This window comes from Dermacentor variabilis, chromosome 2 (assembly GCF_050947875.1).
Source record: "Dermacentor variabilis isolate Ectoservices chromosome 2, ASM5094787v1, whole genome shotgun sequence".
NCBI lineage: Eukaryota > Metazoa > Arthropoda > Arachnida > Ixodida > Ixodidae > Dermacentor > Dermacentor variabilis.
Genome location: NC_134569.1, coordinates 53,326,709 through 53,343,289, shown reverse-complemented (window position 1 = coordinate 53,343,289; position 16,581 = coordinate 53,326,709). Strand labels below are relative to the sequence as shown.

At 44.0% G+C, this 16,581-nt stretch overlaps 1 protein-coding gene across 10 annotated transcripts in view; it reads right to left on the bottom strand.

Annotated features, from left to right (window-relative positions):
• Rbcn-3A (rabconnectin-3 alpha) overlaps positions 1–16,581 on the bottom strand; it is a 184,406-nt gene that overhangs the window by 115,723 nt on the left and 52,102 nt on the right. For all 10 annotated transcript variants that reach the window (XM_075680510.1, XM_075680519.1, XM_075680514.1 and 7 more), the window contains 4 exons: positions 13,562–13,705; positions 11,362–11,505; positions 8,984–9,116; positions 4,652–4,824 (listed from right to left, as the gene is read on the bottom strand). In XM_075680510.1, coding sequence (XP_075536625.1) covers positions 4,652–4,824; positions 8,984–9,116; positions 11,362–11,505; positions 13,562–13,705 — 594 coding nt within the window. The remainder of the gene's footprint in view (positions 1–4,651; positions 4,825–8,983; positions 9,117–11,361; positions 11,506–13,561; positions 13,706–16,581) is intronic.

Here is a 16,581-nt window from a genome sequence, read left to right as displayed (position 1 = left end):
AATGTTGCATGTGTAGAGGGAAGTGTGTGAGGGTGAGCTGAGAAGGATGGTGGTTAGATGTGCATTATCTTATCGCAAGTGCAAGAGGAGTGGGGGGACAGAGGGGAGCGCGAGGGTTGTCCATTGATATCCGAGAGGTCCGCTAATAGTGTTGTCCCTCTGTGAGCAATACTATCAGCCACGAAGGCAGTGTGGATGCGAAAGCTTCACAGGCTTCGCTTGTACCGTCGATGTGAAGATACAGTTGACATGGCATGAAACCGTATCTTTGGTTTCCGAGTATTAAATTCAACAAAATGATTTTCTTTCCCCTTTGAAATTAGTTTTTTTATATTTTCCCAATAATTCTACCAATTCAACATCTCCTTCTGTGTAATAAAAATCCATTGGCAACTGCAGTTATTTGCATAAAACGTTGAATTTCAATTATAACAAAGTGCCAATTTTACTCACTTCATCATAGCAAGGTTTAACTGTACTGTTCTACTACTACTATGACGACTACTACTACTACTACTACTACTACACTCATATCTCACTATAACAAAGTCAAACTTGACACAAAAATACCTTCACTATATGTAATATTCGTTATAAGCCTACATGCTAATATCAGAATTCGTATTTTGCTACCAGAATAAAGCAGACTTCCATTAATTCGATCTTGACAGGAGCAACAAAACTGGTCGCATTATACAGCTGGACGAATTAAACAAATGGTAGAAAAAACGCCGAAACATGCTGCTGATTCACTTGGCAGTATTTGCCTTTAAAGACAGCTCCACCACAATACTGTTGTGTTATGCGATGAAGCATACCGTGCAGGAAAAAGGTGCTACTGCTAGAGGACATAGCCAGTGTCCTTCATTTACACGCACATATGCACTGTCTCCGTTCACAGTACGAACACCGAGACACCTTATAAGTTTACTGACAGGCATTCAGAGTTTTAGATAGACACCCGCTCTTTTGTTGACTTTAAACGTCCCCTCTACTCCCAGAGTTCTTTCATCTTACCACCTTCATTTTTGTTAGCTTTCCCAACACAAAGATGGTTTTCCTCCACTTCTGTTGCACGGTGCACGCAAGCACCGTGCAATGAAAAGACTAGACACACATGGCGGGCGAAACGAGGGCTCAAATCGTCACAGCGACGTCAGAAGCAGCTCTGAATTGCTGCCATTATGCTTATTAGGCATCTAGGTGCTCGTACTGTGATCGGAGACAGCGCATCTATAATTAGGAATGTGTACAATGTGCCGTGACAGTGCCCCCTTTCCATTCTTGGTATGCTTCACCAATCAACACGGCTGTATAGTGGCGAAGCTAAATAGTCAAGTTCGAATTATACAGCGATGGCTAATTTTGAGATCTAAATAACGTAGGTTTGGGCCTATGGAAATGTGTGGGAGCCGACCCGGAACCTTCAGTCGGGATCAAAAAACTGAAAAATCGAATTAACTGGAGTCGAATTAACAGAAGTCTATTGCACATATTTTGAGCTGCTGAGCATACAAACATTCATTCAGCAGTACTGCTATTGCCTCGGCTCTTGCATTTTCGCTTTCGTATTAGCAGTAGAATACTCATTGAAATAAAGCACAGTCAAACACGTGTGACGTTTATTCTGTTTACTTATATCTCTGATCATACATAATGAGCTTTGACTCCTGCTTATGATTACTATACTACTGCTACTACTAACAATGGCAATGACAACAGCAGCTACAACAATATTAATGCGTGACTTCAATGGTTTTACAAACAGAAAGCCTTCATGTGAGCCTGCTGGTTACAAGAAAGTAGGTGAACATTTGACTCTAGCAATACTTTCTTTAAAAATAATAACACAAATTTTTAATGCTATCAAGCTCAAGCAGTGGAAATTCAACCATTTGAACTCACAGGCAGTGTCGCCAATTGAGCGACAGTAGAGCTAAATGTGACAAAGTTTGTAGGCACATAATAAAGTATGCATGGTTCAGCTATAAACACCTTTATTAGTTTCTTCTACAAGCGGCACCATTTTCCCATCCGCTTTCTAGGGCATTTATGTTTTATTACTAGAACAAAACCTAGGAGTGTTAGCCAGCACCACCACCCAAAAACCTTGGCAGTGGATGTGGAACATCCTTTCTGCCGCAAGCGTCACAAGTATGTGAGCTGTTTAGGTGATGGCAACTGGTCAACAAGCCCACACATTGTGGGGTCTCTCACCTCCGTACTCTTGGGACAAAGGAACGACAACACAGTAGTGCAAACAATCACAAGGGCATTTATTGCACCTTTCATAGATCAGTGCCTGCTAGCCGAGTTGCTACCCACAAAACATGCCGATGGGCGCGCGACAAATCCAGAAGTCCGACTCACCGCGACCGGAAGCGAGCGAATATGTTCGCCCCATGCTGGATCCCAACGCCTGGTCCTTCGCGTGTATGGTCACGCGAATCGTGGCGCGCTCGAAGGCGGCCACGCGAGGCGGTCTCGCAGAAGCATCGGTCGGCGGCGCGCGCGATGTCCACGCTCCCAGCCGACCCGCCGGGGAAGAGCCCAGCGCCGTTCTTTCCCGCGCCTAAGTAACCCCGCCGCAGCGCAACACTAGCGGCATCTCTCGCACTGCGCTTCAACCACTCCAAACGCCGCGGGCGCCAGGACACGCGACGGGCGAAGCCGCCCTGCAGGAGACGAGCTATGCGGGAAAACTAGATCTCAGGGGAGGCGTGAGAGTCACGCATCCCCACAACATGCAACCTGAAGGCATCAATGTTGCCGGAGTCGGCACCCTCATAATGTAATGAATGAGAAGACAGGGAATCGGGGGACTCGATTTTTATTAATCACATCATAAAAAGTCAACAAAGACACCAAGGACAATATAGGGGAAATTGTACTTACTGAGTTAAAGAAATGATGAATTAATGGAAATAAAAGTGGATGAAAAAACTGGCCGCAGGTGGGATACGAACCCACGTCTGCATTACGCACGCAATACTCTTACCAAATGAGCTACTGCAGTGCCGTTTTCTCGTCCACTTTCTATGGCATGTGAGGGTTTATTGACCAGTTGCCGTCACTGAAATAGATCATGTACTCGTGACACCTGTGAAACATCCAGAAAGGATTTTCCACATCTGCCGCCAAGGTTTGTGAGTGGTGGTGTTGGCTAGCACTCCTAGGTTTAGTTCTGGTAGCAAAACATAAACACCCTAGAAAGTAGATCAGAAAACAGCGCCGTGGTAGCTCAATTGGTAAGATAATCGCACGAGTAATACAAAGACGTGGGTTTGTAACCCACCTGCAGCCAGTTGTTTTTTCATTCACTTTCATTTCCACTAATTTATTATTTGTTTAACTCAATTAGTAAAACAAGTAATTTCTCCTATGTTGTCCTTGGCGTCTTTGTTCGTTGGCTTCTTATGATATGATTAATAAAAATCGAGCCTATGGGTGACGCGTAGGCGCAATTCACAGCAGCCGCGGCAGATAGACCTCCACTCATGTGGCACTTTGTTTCCATATATGGTATCGGTGGGTGTGCTTGCCGCATGCCATCGGTGAACAGACGACAGCATGCTACTCTGACACCACCTCATAGCGTCATCACTGCAGAGCCTGTCCTGCATGGTACTACATTCTTCTTATGCTTTCGCTGTACCCTTCTCCGCATTCCACCTCATGGTTCCACTGAACCCCCCTTGCGCTTTTTTTGCTATCGCAGCCTTTCATTCCCAGCTGCGCTACGCATTCGCACCTTCATCCCTTGCTGTGCTTGTTCGCTTGGTTACGCTGAGGGATGCCACCGATGCAAAACGCAGGAATGGGTGCCGCGCTCTAAAGAAATGGGCTCCAATCCACACTGTAAAGGTGGTTGGACAGAAGCTGTGGTATCACCTGATCCAATATACGAATGTCACAAAGCCTTGAATTGGGTCCCACCAAGCCTGAGCACGACGCCGTTGTGTGCATTGATGTTGCTGATTCTTTTGTCACTCATCGTATTTGCACTGCTCTTCAGGAGTCCTAACTGTGTGCGACTTGCTTTGTGAAGGAACCGCTGTGTGCTACCTAGCCTGAGTCCGATGCTGCTGTGCATGTTGACGTTGCTGTTCCCATCGCCGCTCATCACGTACACGCTGTTCTTCAGGAGTCCTAACAATGCATGGCCTTTCCATAGCACTATCAGGACACAAATGAAATCAGTTGCTAGGCAGGTTCTTCTTTTACATATGAAAGTGTAGTCACATCACTCCCTGCTTCATATGCTACAGTTGCCCCTTCCCGGCAACTGCAGCTTATGCAACCGTAATCTTTACCAGGAAATGCTTGCGGCGAACACTATGCGAGAAGGCGAGCTTTCTGATTCTTTTTCTTCTTTCCCCGCACGGCCGGCACTGCCGCTGCCATAGATGTGCGGAGGTGAGCGCCATCTGGTGGTGTGGCTAGGAAACCAGCAGCGCACACGGCGCGCACCTCCGGCTGTGATTGGTTGAGTTTTTGTGCATGGACACAACAAATGCATTGGGGGTTAAAGGTATACAGCTTTGCTCTAAAGGACACACACGCACATGCACGTGCACACTGGTATAACATTGCACACAGGTGTAACATTCACACATGCACATGTGAAATGTTAAGTTATTATAATTCTCACCTTGGAAGTAGTGATGCGCAGTGGTGAGGCATGTGGTGACCCTGCTGGCTGACCACTCTGCCCAGTGTCAGTGGGTTCAGGGCTGCCACTCCGTGAGGATGCATTCGAAGCAGCATCGTCCTCTTGCTGAGGCGCATTCTCCGGGAAGGCAGCACCATCTTGCTGACCTTTGCCTGCAAACATGTACAGGTACACGCTGGGTTTCATATCATGCTGTGTGAGCAGACAGAGACAAGTACAGTAAACCATTGTCTAGGTGTCTAGTTAGGAACAGCCAAGTCGCACATGCGCTGGCAAGCATACGTGTGGTCTGACCTCAAGTTTCGCATGGTTTGAGGCTAGCTGAGTATTCAAATCTAATCAAAATTAGTGAGACTCGTTGGCTGTGACATTGACTAGCAGTGTGGCCAAAGTTTCGTTTCTATGCGAGGAGGTGGGGCTGAGCGTTAGCAGACGATAGTTGGCGATAGTACAATAGTCGCACTTTCAGAAGTATGTAATTCTTATGAAAATTGAGACACAGATTTTTGCTTACTTCAGCCTGTTTATTAAACTGCGTCAATAAATATACACAGTAACAGTACGAAGAATCGCACTCATCCAAACACCCTCCTTGACTGATGTCAGCTATCAGCCAATAGCATATATATGACGACGTATGAAGCAGCCAGCAGCTTTGAAACGGGTGAGGAGGCCTCATTTGAAAAGAGAATGATTGGGGAAAAAGGAGTCTTTGCACTCCTCTCGTGAGGTCGATGCGCCGAGCATGACTGCTATATTTGGCTGAGATGTTACTATCCCCAGGCTGTCTTTTCTCACGAAGCCAGAGGAATGGTTCAGGACCCCCTTTTAAGTTTACAGAACAATGTTGTCCAGAAAAAAAAGTGACTCCCAGGAATATATAGTAAAATCTGAAAACCTGTGATGCAACTGTGGTGTTCCTGAGAGGCCATCTAAGCATGTTTTAAAATGGCGGTTAAATATTAAACACACTGGTATTCACTTGACAGTGGCTCAATATAAAAAACATTCAGCTTAAGTGCATAAGAACCCAACTTCAAACGTGTGCCCTTAGTATGTACATTCTGCAAATTAGATCCATGCATCATTTCATATGCAATTCATAGCATCTGAAGTAGCATGCAGAGTGCATTGGTCAGGAAAGCTTCTCGAGCACTTTATTTCTCTAAGGTACTGCTGTTTAAGAGTATATGCATAAAAAACACGTTTAAAAAGCAATATAAAGGTACATTTCAAACCTCTCATAATGTAGCTACTTATTTTGCTAGGCTGGATTATAGAGCAGCCTTTTCTGGCTCTTGTTTATTTTCCCACAAAGTATATGCATGCCGCTTACATATATAGTGCATCTGAGTGAGACAAAATATGTTATATTTACTAATACTTGTTGTTATTACTGTATTTGCACGATTGTACAGCACCCCAGATTGTAACACGCAGTTATTTCCTCCCCCCCCCCAAAAAAAGAAATAAAGTAAACTTGGCACCAATTCTACCGCACACATCAAGCAATGAAACCTGAGTCGACGTGTACCTTTTTGAAATGATCTTATGGAACACATAAAGGCACAAAGACATGCACAAAGCTGAATGTTAGCTGCCAGTCGCTGTCAAAGTCCAACAACACCTCCTTTTCGCTGTCTGCCGGTCATCTTCAGTTCCATCTAATGCATGAGAAATACCTTTGTCACCACCAGTTACGAACACAAGTCTCGGGAATAGGTAACACACGCGACCATGCCCGGTTACACTGTTGTTCTGCCAGAAGGATCACATTATCCTTGAAGGATGCCTTGTAATGAAAACATCTTTGTTTTTTTCCATCCTGCCACTGGACTACCTCCACACAAGGCAGTTGAGCAGAAGCACTACGACAGGTGTATAGCAAACTGTAAAATGGCGATCACAAGCCAAGGCGTAAAACAACAGTGTCTATTCGATGGTAGTATGGCTAGTTACCTTGCAATGAGCCTTTTTAGTAAGTGCCTTTTCTTTATGATTTGGAGAAGAAGTAGTTAAGATTGTGATGGTGCATACAGATTTGAATGCACTTTTCATTAAAAGAAGGTGCGTGTTAGGATCATGCAAATATGGTAATACCGGATCAAATAGCGAACGTTAAAATATGTCAATTCGCAAATCAACATCTGCTATATTTGATCTTTAGAATATTCAGTGCAGAAACCCATGCAGTGCCACATGTCACATACATCGTGGGGCCCCGTGCTTGATGCCGCCCAAGCGAGTGTTTCACTTCACTTTCGGTGCAAAATGAGCGCTAAGCCCACCACGGATGGGCCGCCCATGCTGATGCGGTAGTAAACTTTATCGCTGCAAGCGATTCCTAACGCTGGCTCAATGCGAGATTTTGGGGATTTTTGGCAGGCCCATGTGGTATGGTATAGGGTAGGTTGCTCTGTACAGAAAGGACAAAGAGATTGATAAAGGGTGGGGTACATCGCATGGAGGAGCGTGATGCTAGGATGGGTGTTGGTCTGGAGTTGCCTCCAGGCCATGGCTTCAGCTCTGGTGAGGGATGGGTGTTGCGGTGGCATCATTCTTTTTGAAAGGCGGTAGTGTTGAAGTATATTATAGCAAGTGTGTAGTGCTTGTCAATTGGGGTGCTCTGCCATCTCTTGCAGTGCCCGGTTATAGTAACCTTGGGCTATCATGTGTGCGCGATTGTTTCTGCAGACAGCTTCGAGTCCCAGTGTCCAGATTATCGTGGTGTGTGGTATTTCATTGAGGCAGTCGACAATATTGCATGCTACTTTGTGCATAGTGAAGATCAGGCCAATTAGCCACCAACAGGCATGCAAATTGTGTTGCACAAGCGTCAACGAATTTTATGCTGCTTCAACAGCCGCCAATGTAATTAACCCACACGCATCATTTCGGGACCAATCATTTATCAGCCACCTGTACGAACATATCGGTAGCAATCATTCGACGACGGCTTGCTGCGGCCCGTTGAATTTTCATCACTGTCACACTGCCCAGAACATTAGGCCTAATCAGTGCTGCTTCATTGGGAGTTGGCCACTAAAATTGCAGTTTGGTGCTGAATCAACACAGATCTATTCGCAACAGCCGCACAACACTCAGAAAACTGACAAACTGCCTCGCAAACGAAAGCGAGTGAACAGGGTTGCAGCAAAGTTGTTGATGACGGTTGCCTTCTTTGTAATACACTGTATGGCAGCTTCTTGTTTCCGACGCTGTTCATAGATGCACATCGCTCTCTCTTTGCAGCTTCAAGCAACCTGTCACAAGACTAGCTCTGGACTTAGAAGGAGGGCGCAAAGTGTCCTTGCCAGTTGCATGCATTTGCACAGATGGCAGGTAAACAATGGGGGGCAGGGTGGGGCAAGCATCGCACGAATTTGCCATAATCTTCCACAGGTCAGAATCTTTGCCAGGTGGCAAATCACAGCGAACCTGACAATGAAATGGCACGGATGGCACCTGCTCTTTACTGTTGGTGGCGACTACACACAGAGTAGTGATCAAGTAATGGGATGACACGGTCCTTTTGTCTGTTGCACACATTGACCTGCCGCAAAGATAAGAAAGCCTTTCTGTATATTGGAGGACAACTGTAAAACAAAATTTTATATGCAATAAATAAAAGATTGCAGCACTGCACAGGCCTACTATTAAACTGAATAAAAAAACAATTCATTACTCAGAGAAAAGAAAAGCACCTTATTCGAAGAAAATTCTATTAATAAAAAACAATATTTCACGGATCTTGATATATAGAAGTGAGCTGTAATCAGTACTGGCATATTAATTTGGTGTTCCCTTTTAATAAGAGTAGACCGTACTGTATAGCATCCTAAATGCACCCAAGTCACTGATAGCTTGCTACATTCTTGTTATGTGATGCCAGGAGACTCCTGAGCATGTGCAGCACCGTATTTTCTTACTCAGAATTTGTAGGCAATAAATTTTGCGAATTTTGCTCGAAAATCCTGCAGACTGTGCCTGCTGTGAGCGCGTTTCGCAAGAAGGTGCACCAGGAGCACTGGTGAAGGGCAGAGCAACACGGACAATGCAAGAGGAGAAGCACTGCAGAGTGAATAAAAAAGGAATAGAAAAGAAATCCTTCACAGATGTATTCCAATCTGAGGAAGTGATCCATTAAAGACAGCGAAGCTATATGAGCGAGCTCAGCCTACATGTGTTGCATGCGTGCAGGCTTTGAAAACTCATTCTGGTTGTAGTGCGGTACCAATTCATTATATTACGAATATTCACGACTCCAATGGCTTGCACAATGACAATGTCTGGCAGATGAATCAGTGTTACCTCCAGCACCAGCCCTGGAACTGATGACAAGCCGCCACATGTGGAGCATAGTGCGGCCAGTGCCGGTCTTTTCCAGAACAACCAGGTAGAAAGGCTCTTCGAACACAGATGTGTGACGAAGATCCACAAAGGCCTGTGCAAAAGAAAGAAAGTCTGCAAAAGGCAACATCCTGCATGCACTACCAAAACAAAACCAGCAAGCTAGCCTCTTCCTGGCTTGTGAGTTCTTAAAGTAGTACTGATTATACACTCCTAATATGAGATTGGAAACAAAAGAATCATCTGTAGTTATTTTGTAAAGGGGCCCTGAACCAATTTTGATCGAAGTGGAGAGATGCATTTGAAGTTAAAAAAGGCCATTTCAGAAATACACTGCCGCAACACGTACTTCAATGTGTTCAGCAGAAGCGCCATTATTGGCAATCAAACACCGCATTTATGGTGCTCCCGCTCTTTCTTCAATGCCTTGCCTACGAAGGCTACGACAGAGCGGGGCATACCCAAAATTCTCCGCCTACTGAACATCATCACAGCAGCGCAGTTCAAATTAGATTTTGGATGTTCACGTAGACACCCCTACTTCCGATTTTGGTACCTACAATGCGCCGAATGTAAGCCCAACACAGTTGTCCTCAGTGAGCTGCAGTGCGCTCATCCAGTGGAATCATTGTGGCACTGCTCAACGGCTGTGGTGCCTATGCTACGTAGCAGACCGCAGCTACATGCAACTGTAATGCACATGCGCAGCGTTTGCTTTGTGCACGACAGTGGCTGACTGCGTGCTCATACGCTACAGTCTGGCAGTGCTGCGTGGGGCGGACCGGCTTTTTCATGCACCAGCTTTATTGACTGATAGTAGCGACATCCAACTTGTGCATTTGGAAGGGCTCAATACGAAGTGAAGTCTGCCAAGACTCGCCAGGAACGGCCAGGAGTAAGTGAGCGCTGGCAAGCACGCATGTGGTCTGACCTTAAGTTTCGCATGGTTTGAGGTTGGTTGAGCGTTCAAAACTACTAGCTGAAATTAGCGAGACCCGATGGCTACGACACCAATAAGCAAGGTGGCCAAAATTTAATTCCTACGCAGGCGGCCAAGCGTGAGCAGACGATAGTTGGCTCTTTTCAGAAGTATGTAATTATTATCAGAATTCAAAAACAGACTTTCGCTTACTTCAGCCTGCTTGTTAAACTTCGTGAATAAATATACCCAGTAACGGTAAGAAGAAGCACACTTATCCAAACTCCCTTCTTGATTGATGCCAGCTATTGGCCAATAGCAGCCACAAAATGGGAACCTGCCATATTACGAAATAAAGCGTACAGAAAACTTTGAGCAGCAGGGTTCCATTGAAACGAGAGCGTTTGAGAGAAAGGTGACTTCGTGCTCTGCTTGCAAGCTCCACATGCCACGCATGACTGCAAAACTTGGCTGAGATGTTCACAGCAGTGTATGCTATCCGTGGAATGTTTTTTCACCAAGCCTGAGGGGTGTGGTTCAGGACCCCTTTAATGACAACAAACCTGTGTGACACCTCCCAGCATTTAGAAATGAAGTTCATGAAGCTGCTCGGACAACATTTCTGACAAGGCTGGAAAAAGGGACAAGAAACTCATGTGGCTGCACCAACTGTGCGCACAAAGTGGACAGTTCGCTTCTGGTTTTAAATCTAGTCGGTATAAGACCTGGTTTTATGCCCATGGAAATATGCTAAATTTGCATTATTTGCCTAATACACTGTTACTTCTTACACTATATTAAGGAAGGGGAAGTAACATGGAATATCTTCCCAAAAAGTTTTTGTTATTAAACCTGGTGACGCAGTGCAGCCAAGTCTGAAGCATATAGCTGAGTCACCACTTCTAAGAGTCCCTTATGCTGGAAAGAAAATTAAGCCAGCTGGTTAAACTGTTCATTAGGTATCACTTCCCTCTTTGAAATTTCTATTAAGTTAAGAAGCTCATATTTCTAAGTAATCAATCATTTTCTACTTGATATTTTTTCATCAGCATGCAACTGTATTATTTATGCTCCACACATAAAACCAGACCTTTGTCATTTATCTGCTGATGTAAACAAAACAAAATATGACCCATATGCCGCAGACGTTTTTTTCTCTTACTTTTTTAAAATTAAGTCATGCAATAATCACCATATGAAGTAATACTCTACCTACAGTTACGCATTACTGGGATATGAAGCAACGGGATGACAAATCATGAAGAAATAATGCTAGGGTCTAGTTTTCCTTCGTTAAGTTTCATCATCTCAGCATCAGTAATGAGTTACTGCAATGAATTCCACCATAAATGTAATACTAACTAGCCAAATTATATACCCAACAAATTTGTTTTTAAGGAAGCTGCCAAGGTCAACACACCTGGAATGATGTTTCCAGTAGCCCCACATTCTTCTCGAGCGTCTCCTCCCCGGGTGCAGAGGTTGAACCACCTAGCGCTCCTTGCTTGGCACCCATTATGAGCTGCTCTTGGAACACATGTAGCAGCTGCGTGTTCTGCCAGTCCTGCAGCAACAGAAAACAATACTACCATGAAATAACAAAAAAGTTAAATTCACTCCACAGTGGTGCAGAGACAAACCAAGATTTGGAGCAATTTTTGGAGCAGCAAAATGTTAATTTTGGAGGAGTTTGGAGCACCCGAATAAAGATTCCAGAGCACTTTACAGCAAATAAATACCAACTGCTGGCCACGTCCTAGGCTATTTCAAACAGTTAAAGTTGACAGGCATTATTCCAGAAAGTATTTGCTTGCTGTAACACAATACTGCTTTGCCTCTAAATACCAAGAAGGGAAACCTAAATTTGAGTATCCCTTTAAATTAAATGAAGGCAACAAACCTGTTCAAACAGTATGCTGTAATAAGTTTATTTCAAATTAAGTGAAGCTGCTCAGACGTTGCCTTTTACATATTATGAATTTTTTATTGACAGCTCCCAGCTTAGCCGTGTATTCAGCAAGGCTAGAGCTAACATCGGTCAGAAACATCTGGCCAGACTCAATGTCATAAATAGTCTTCTGAGCAAGGCCAGTCTTGATGAGCCTCAAGCACTGCTTTAAATGACATGAGGTGCTTTTTAATGGTCTGCTTTATCTTGAAAAGCTGAAGCCTCTGGTCAGCAACTAGCTGATTCACAATTTGTGCTGACTGATTGCTCAAACACTAACAATTCAGAGAAGCGCAATTTTTCATTCTACTTTGGGGCACTGTCACTGGCCCATAAATTTAATGTATAAGTATGACTGAAATTTTGGACACTCTAAGGCACATTAAATAGTTCAGACTCCACCTGCACGACTGCATGCTAATTTGACTGCCGAGTTGAGCAGAAAAAGCAATATTTTGGCTTTCATATGTCATTGGCATTGCTGTGGCATGGTCGGTGGCCATGTTGCTGACACCTCCTCGATAGCGAAACTAGCGAAGCCTATAGTTAATCTATCACTGATGTCTCCCAAACTTTACGACAAGCAAACCCTGGCCAACTATATGCGAGTTCCACGATGTTGGTTCTGCACATCCAGTGTTTGTTCATTCCCATGTTAAACAGTGGCACAGTCCTGGCGACTTCAGGTTGTTTAAGCGGCACCAACTCTGCCGTCAATGTCTATGCTGACAAGGACAATGACTGTCCCTAAAAAAACCTGCCGTCATTCAGCTATGATAGCGCTGTCAACTTCTGGGCAGCGATATTGTAGCAATGTATTCCGCTCCATTCTATAGTTCCTTTATGTCGTCAAGTAGGCATAGCCCTTTTGTATTTTAGAGAAAAACAAAAGCAAAAGTTTCTATGCAATAAAATAAAGATTGTCGCAAAACACAGATCCGCTATATAACTGAGAACCTCAATGGCATTCAGTACCACAGAATGTCACTAATTTATTAGTTTCAGAGCAAAGAAAAGCACTTGGTATTGTTCAATACAAATTATATTGATTAAAAAAAATATTTTCCAGGCCTTTATATATTAGAACTGAGCTGCAATCAGTGCTGCCATACTAATTTGGTGTTCCCTTTAATTAGAATAGATCGTACGGTGTATCTTGACTTCTAGGTACCGTAGTTACTGATAGCTTGCTACCTTCTTGTTCTGCAATGCTAGGAGACTTCCGGGCATGTGAAGCACCATGTTTTCATGGCAAAAATGGGTAAGCATTAAACTGCGAAAAATTTGCTGATATTTAATAGTTTCGATTTGATATTCTGCTTTTTTCTTCATTTTAATTCGATATTCAATTCGAAATCTTCTATTCAGTATTCAGACGATTTGTTAGCAACTTTAAATATAAAAATCTTGAATCGAACATGAACTGAAAAGCAAGACTATTCAATTCGTATCCAAAATTTTGAATATTCGCACACCCCTGCTGTCACTAAAAATATGTGCTGTGATCCATGCAGCTAGATGCAGCAGCCATGCACGTGTTGGTAACACTCCTTCATTTTATTCATGAAAGCCACTTAAAGGTGCACTAAAAGGTCCTATGGCCACACTCACAGTTCAACTACTTCTGCAGTACATTTGTGAGAGGCATTGAGATTTGCACTTCACTGCTCACATTTGTAGCGTCTGCAATGGCATCTAGTTCGACGATGCAGCCAGGACGAGCTGTGGACTGGAGGCTGACTATGCGAAACTCTTCCTGAAGCCCTGCATGGTGCATGTCCAATCCAGACGACGTGGTGCTGGACAAGCTGATGGTCTGCAGCAATAAGAGGCACAGTTTCTTAACATATCACGAGGCCTTGGACGCTTTGGCAGCACTTGTAGAAATAAAAGCATGATGTAGGTCTTTCATGCTAGCCAGTTTGCTTGTCATGATACCTGAGCAGTACTCCTTAGTGTGCTTCCTTTTTTTAGGTTTCTTAAAGCATGAATTAACTTTTCAACACTTTCGGAGCAGTTTTCAACTGAGTCCAATATCTAATAAAAGCTTTTTGGAATTCAGAAAAAGCAAGAAAACCAATATGTTATCCCTGGGAACCTATCATTAAGACCCCTCGAAATCTTTGGCATAGAACTTAAATTTTGTTCCTTAAATAACAATAAATAAAACTGCTCTCTGCTAATAGAAGGTCTGAGCTATTGCCCAGGTGCATGTACCACTGCTTAAAGGGACACTAAAGGCAAATACTAAGTCAATGTGGACTGTTTTAATACCATTCCAGAAACCTCGCAACGCTTGTTTCGTGCCAAGAAAAGACTTAGTTTACAAGAAAATTTCATCGGAAGGGTCCGAATACCTTTTTCGAAATTTAAATCTCCCACCACTCAACCGGGGGAATGGCGACTTTGCTTATGCCATCACCACCCTTTGCTGCCGTCGGTGAGTAAAACGGTGCCCGACAGACGGTGGTATCGAGCCAAGACACGGCGGTGGATTCGCTGCTGCAGGTGCTTTCTAGTCAAGTGGCGTAGAGTGTTTGGGCATTCCACAACATCACATGGAAATTGAATTCTCTGCTACTTGCAGTTTGTGCAAGTTTTGCGAGGCAGCAAAACCAGCACAGCACTACGCGATAATGAAACAATTGAAATGTGAAAGCTCGGGCAGCACAGAGTTGAGCAAAAACGAAACCTTTCAACTGCCTACATCGTTGTCAAGGGTAATTTCCAATGAGTTCTTTTTTCTAAAAATGAAATAAAACTTGACAAGTAGCACTTAATTTTGTCTTATAATACAATACAAGGATGTTTTTTGCAACGAGTGGTTGAGTACTAGTGACGGAATTTAACTGAGGAGTGCTTTCACCATCGGGCAAGTACTTGAATGTCCCAGTGGAGTCTCTAATTATGTCCTGCATTTACCTCAATTTTTTTTATTATTGAAGGGCCCCTGAAACGGTTCAGACAAATTTTGTAGATGCGTAGGGTACAGCTACAGTTAATCATTCACACCACAATTTGTGTGAAGCGTCTCATATTAGGAGAGCTGTGGACGATTACAACTTAACCTGCTCCATAGCCATGCATTTTCTCCTCAATTTGTTTGCAGAGTGATTGGGGCTAATCTCCGCCTTTACTGGCTCTGCGTCATGATGGCACGTTGTGTCGTCTACTTTCGGTTCTCTAGGAGCGCGCGCACGCAAAGCCTCTTCAACCTCTCTGGCAGCTGCTTGGCAATCAACTCCAAGCGAGAGCTATTGAAATAGTGTATGTTGCGAGCATTCTATCACAGCGCTGAACATGTCTGGTATTCCGGTAACCACAGGCGAGCTGGGCATTTCGATGGATGGGTAGAGGCATAAACTCAAGCTGATGAAGCAGCTTTAGCGCAGACGTACGTGAGCAGCCTCATAGGTCTGCACGGACCAGCCACCTGTTGGCACAGAGCTTAACCAGCCAAACAAAGAGCTAATATTGCTCTAACCAAGTGCAAAACATTTTAACCATTTACAAAAACAACATGTTAAAGATTACGCTCCTGCAAAAAATTTACACCAACAGCAAAGAAGAATTCACTTCGTTACTGCTACTGTGTTTGGTTGAGCTAAGTGCCACCAGGTGGCTGCACCGTGCAGACCATTCACATTTGCGCTTCTGCTCATCTCGTGAAACGGAGTGGTCAAACGGCCAGGCCCTGTCCCCATGCGCTTGCGTTTACCCAAGTACTGGACTTGCATAACGCTATTGTGGTAGTAATCCTCCGGTGTAAAGTAACGGCCGCAAACATGCAAATCCTGGCGCCGATCGGAGAGCGACAATCCAATGCGCTGCCGCCACTCCGCTCATCTGCTGCCTTGCAAAGGGACATGATGTCGCAGCTTGAAGTCACTACGTTTGCAGCCCACAACGCAACATAAGCGAATCATGGCGCTCACGAAAAGACTGAGACTGACACTGACAGCGGAGCTCTCATCAAAACGAAGCAGGTTGTAACACCTGCCAAGAAGTGCTTAAGTGTAGTGAAAGATTGTTTTTGTGCATTCTCTTTCTATGTTTATACAATATCATCAAAATTGTTTCAGGCAGGAACTTTAAGGCTCTGTTTGCGATAATACTGATGCTTTAGAGATTCTCGAGCACTACTAGCTTGACTTATTATTTGCCTTTAGTGTCCCTTTAATGTGCAGTATGAAGTTCACACAAACAGGCGGCACTGGCAAAATGTTGCAAAAATGTTGCAAAAATGTTGCAAATTGAAGACATGAAGTTCACTGCATGCAATATCATGCTAAATAAAGTGCACTTGCAGCTGCAGACTTGGCTGCTTTTCCCTATAACCATAATTCTGTGCCAACAACTCAACCAGCCAGTGTGGGACATTGCATAAGACTACACATACAATTCAAAAGAAGGTACATTCCATGCTTAATATTATAATTACTTGAATATGCGTTGGAACAGAAATATGTGTCGACCCCTGATGTTGAACAACCTGAGAAATAAAAACTTATTTCGAATATAGGTTGAACCAGATCTTTAAAGCAAAATAAAGAACTTTATAACGTCACACACCTTTATTTACCATACGCTCAGCTACTACATCTCGCTAGTCGATGCCACAAGTGGAAGCCTATTCAGAACTACCGGAGAGGTCATCCTTGTCGAATGATCTGCAGGCTTCCTCGGCAGCCC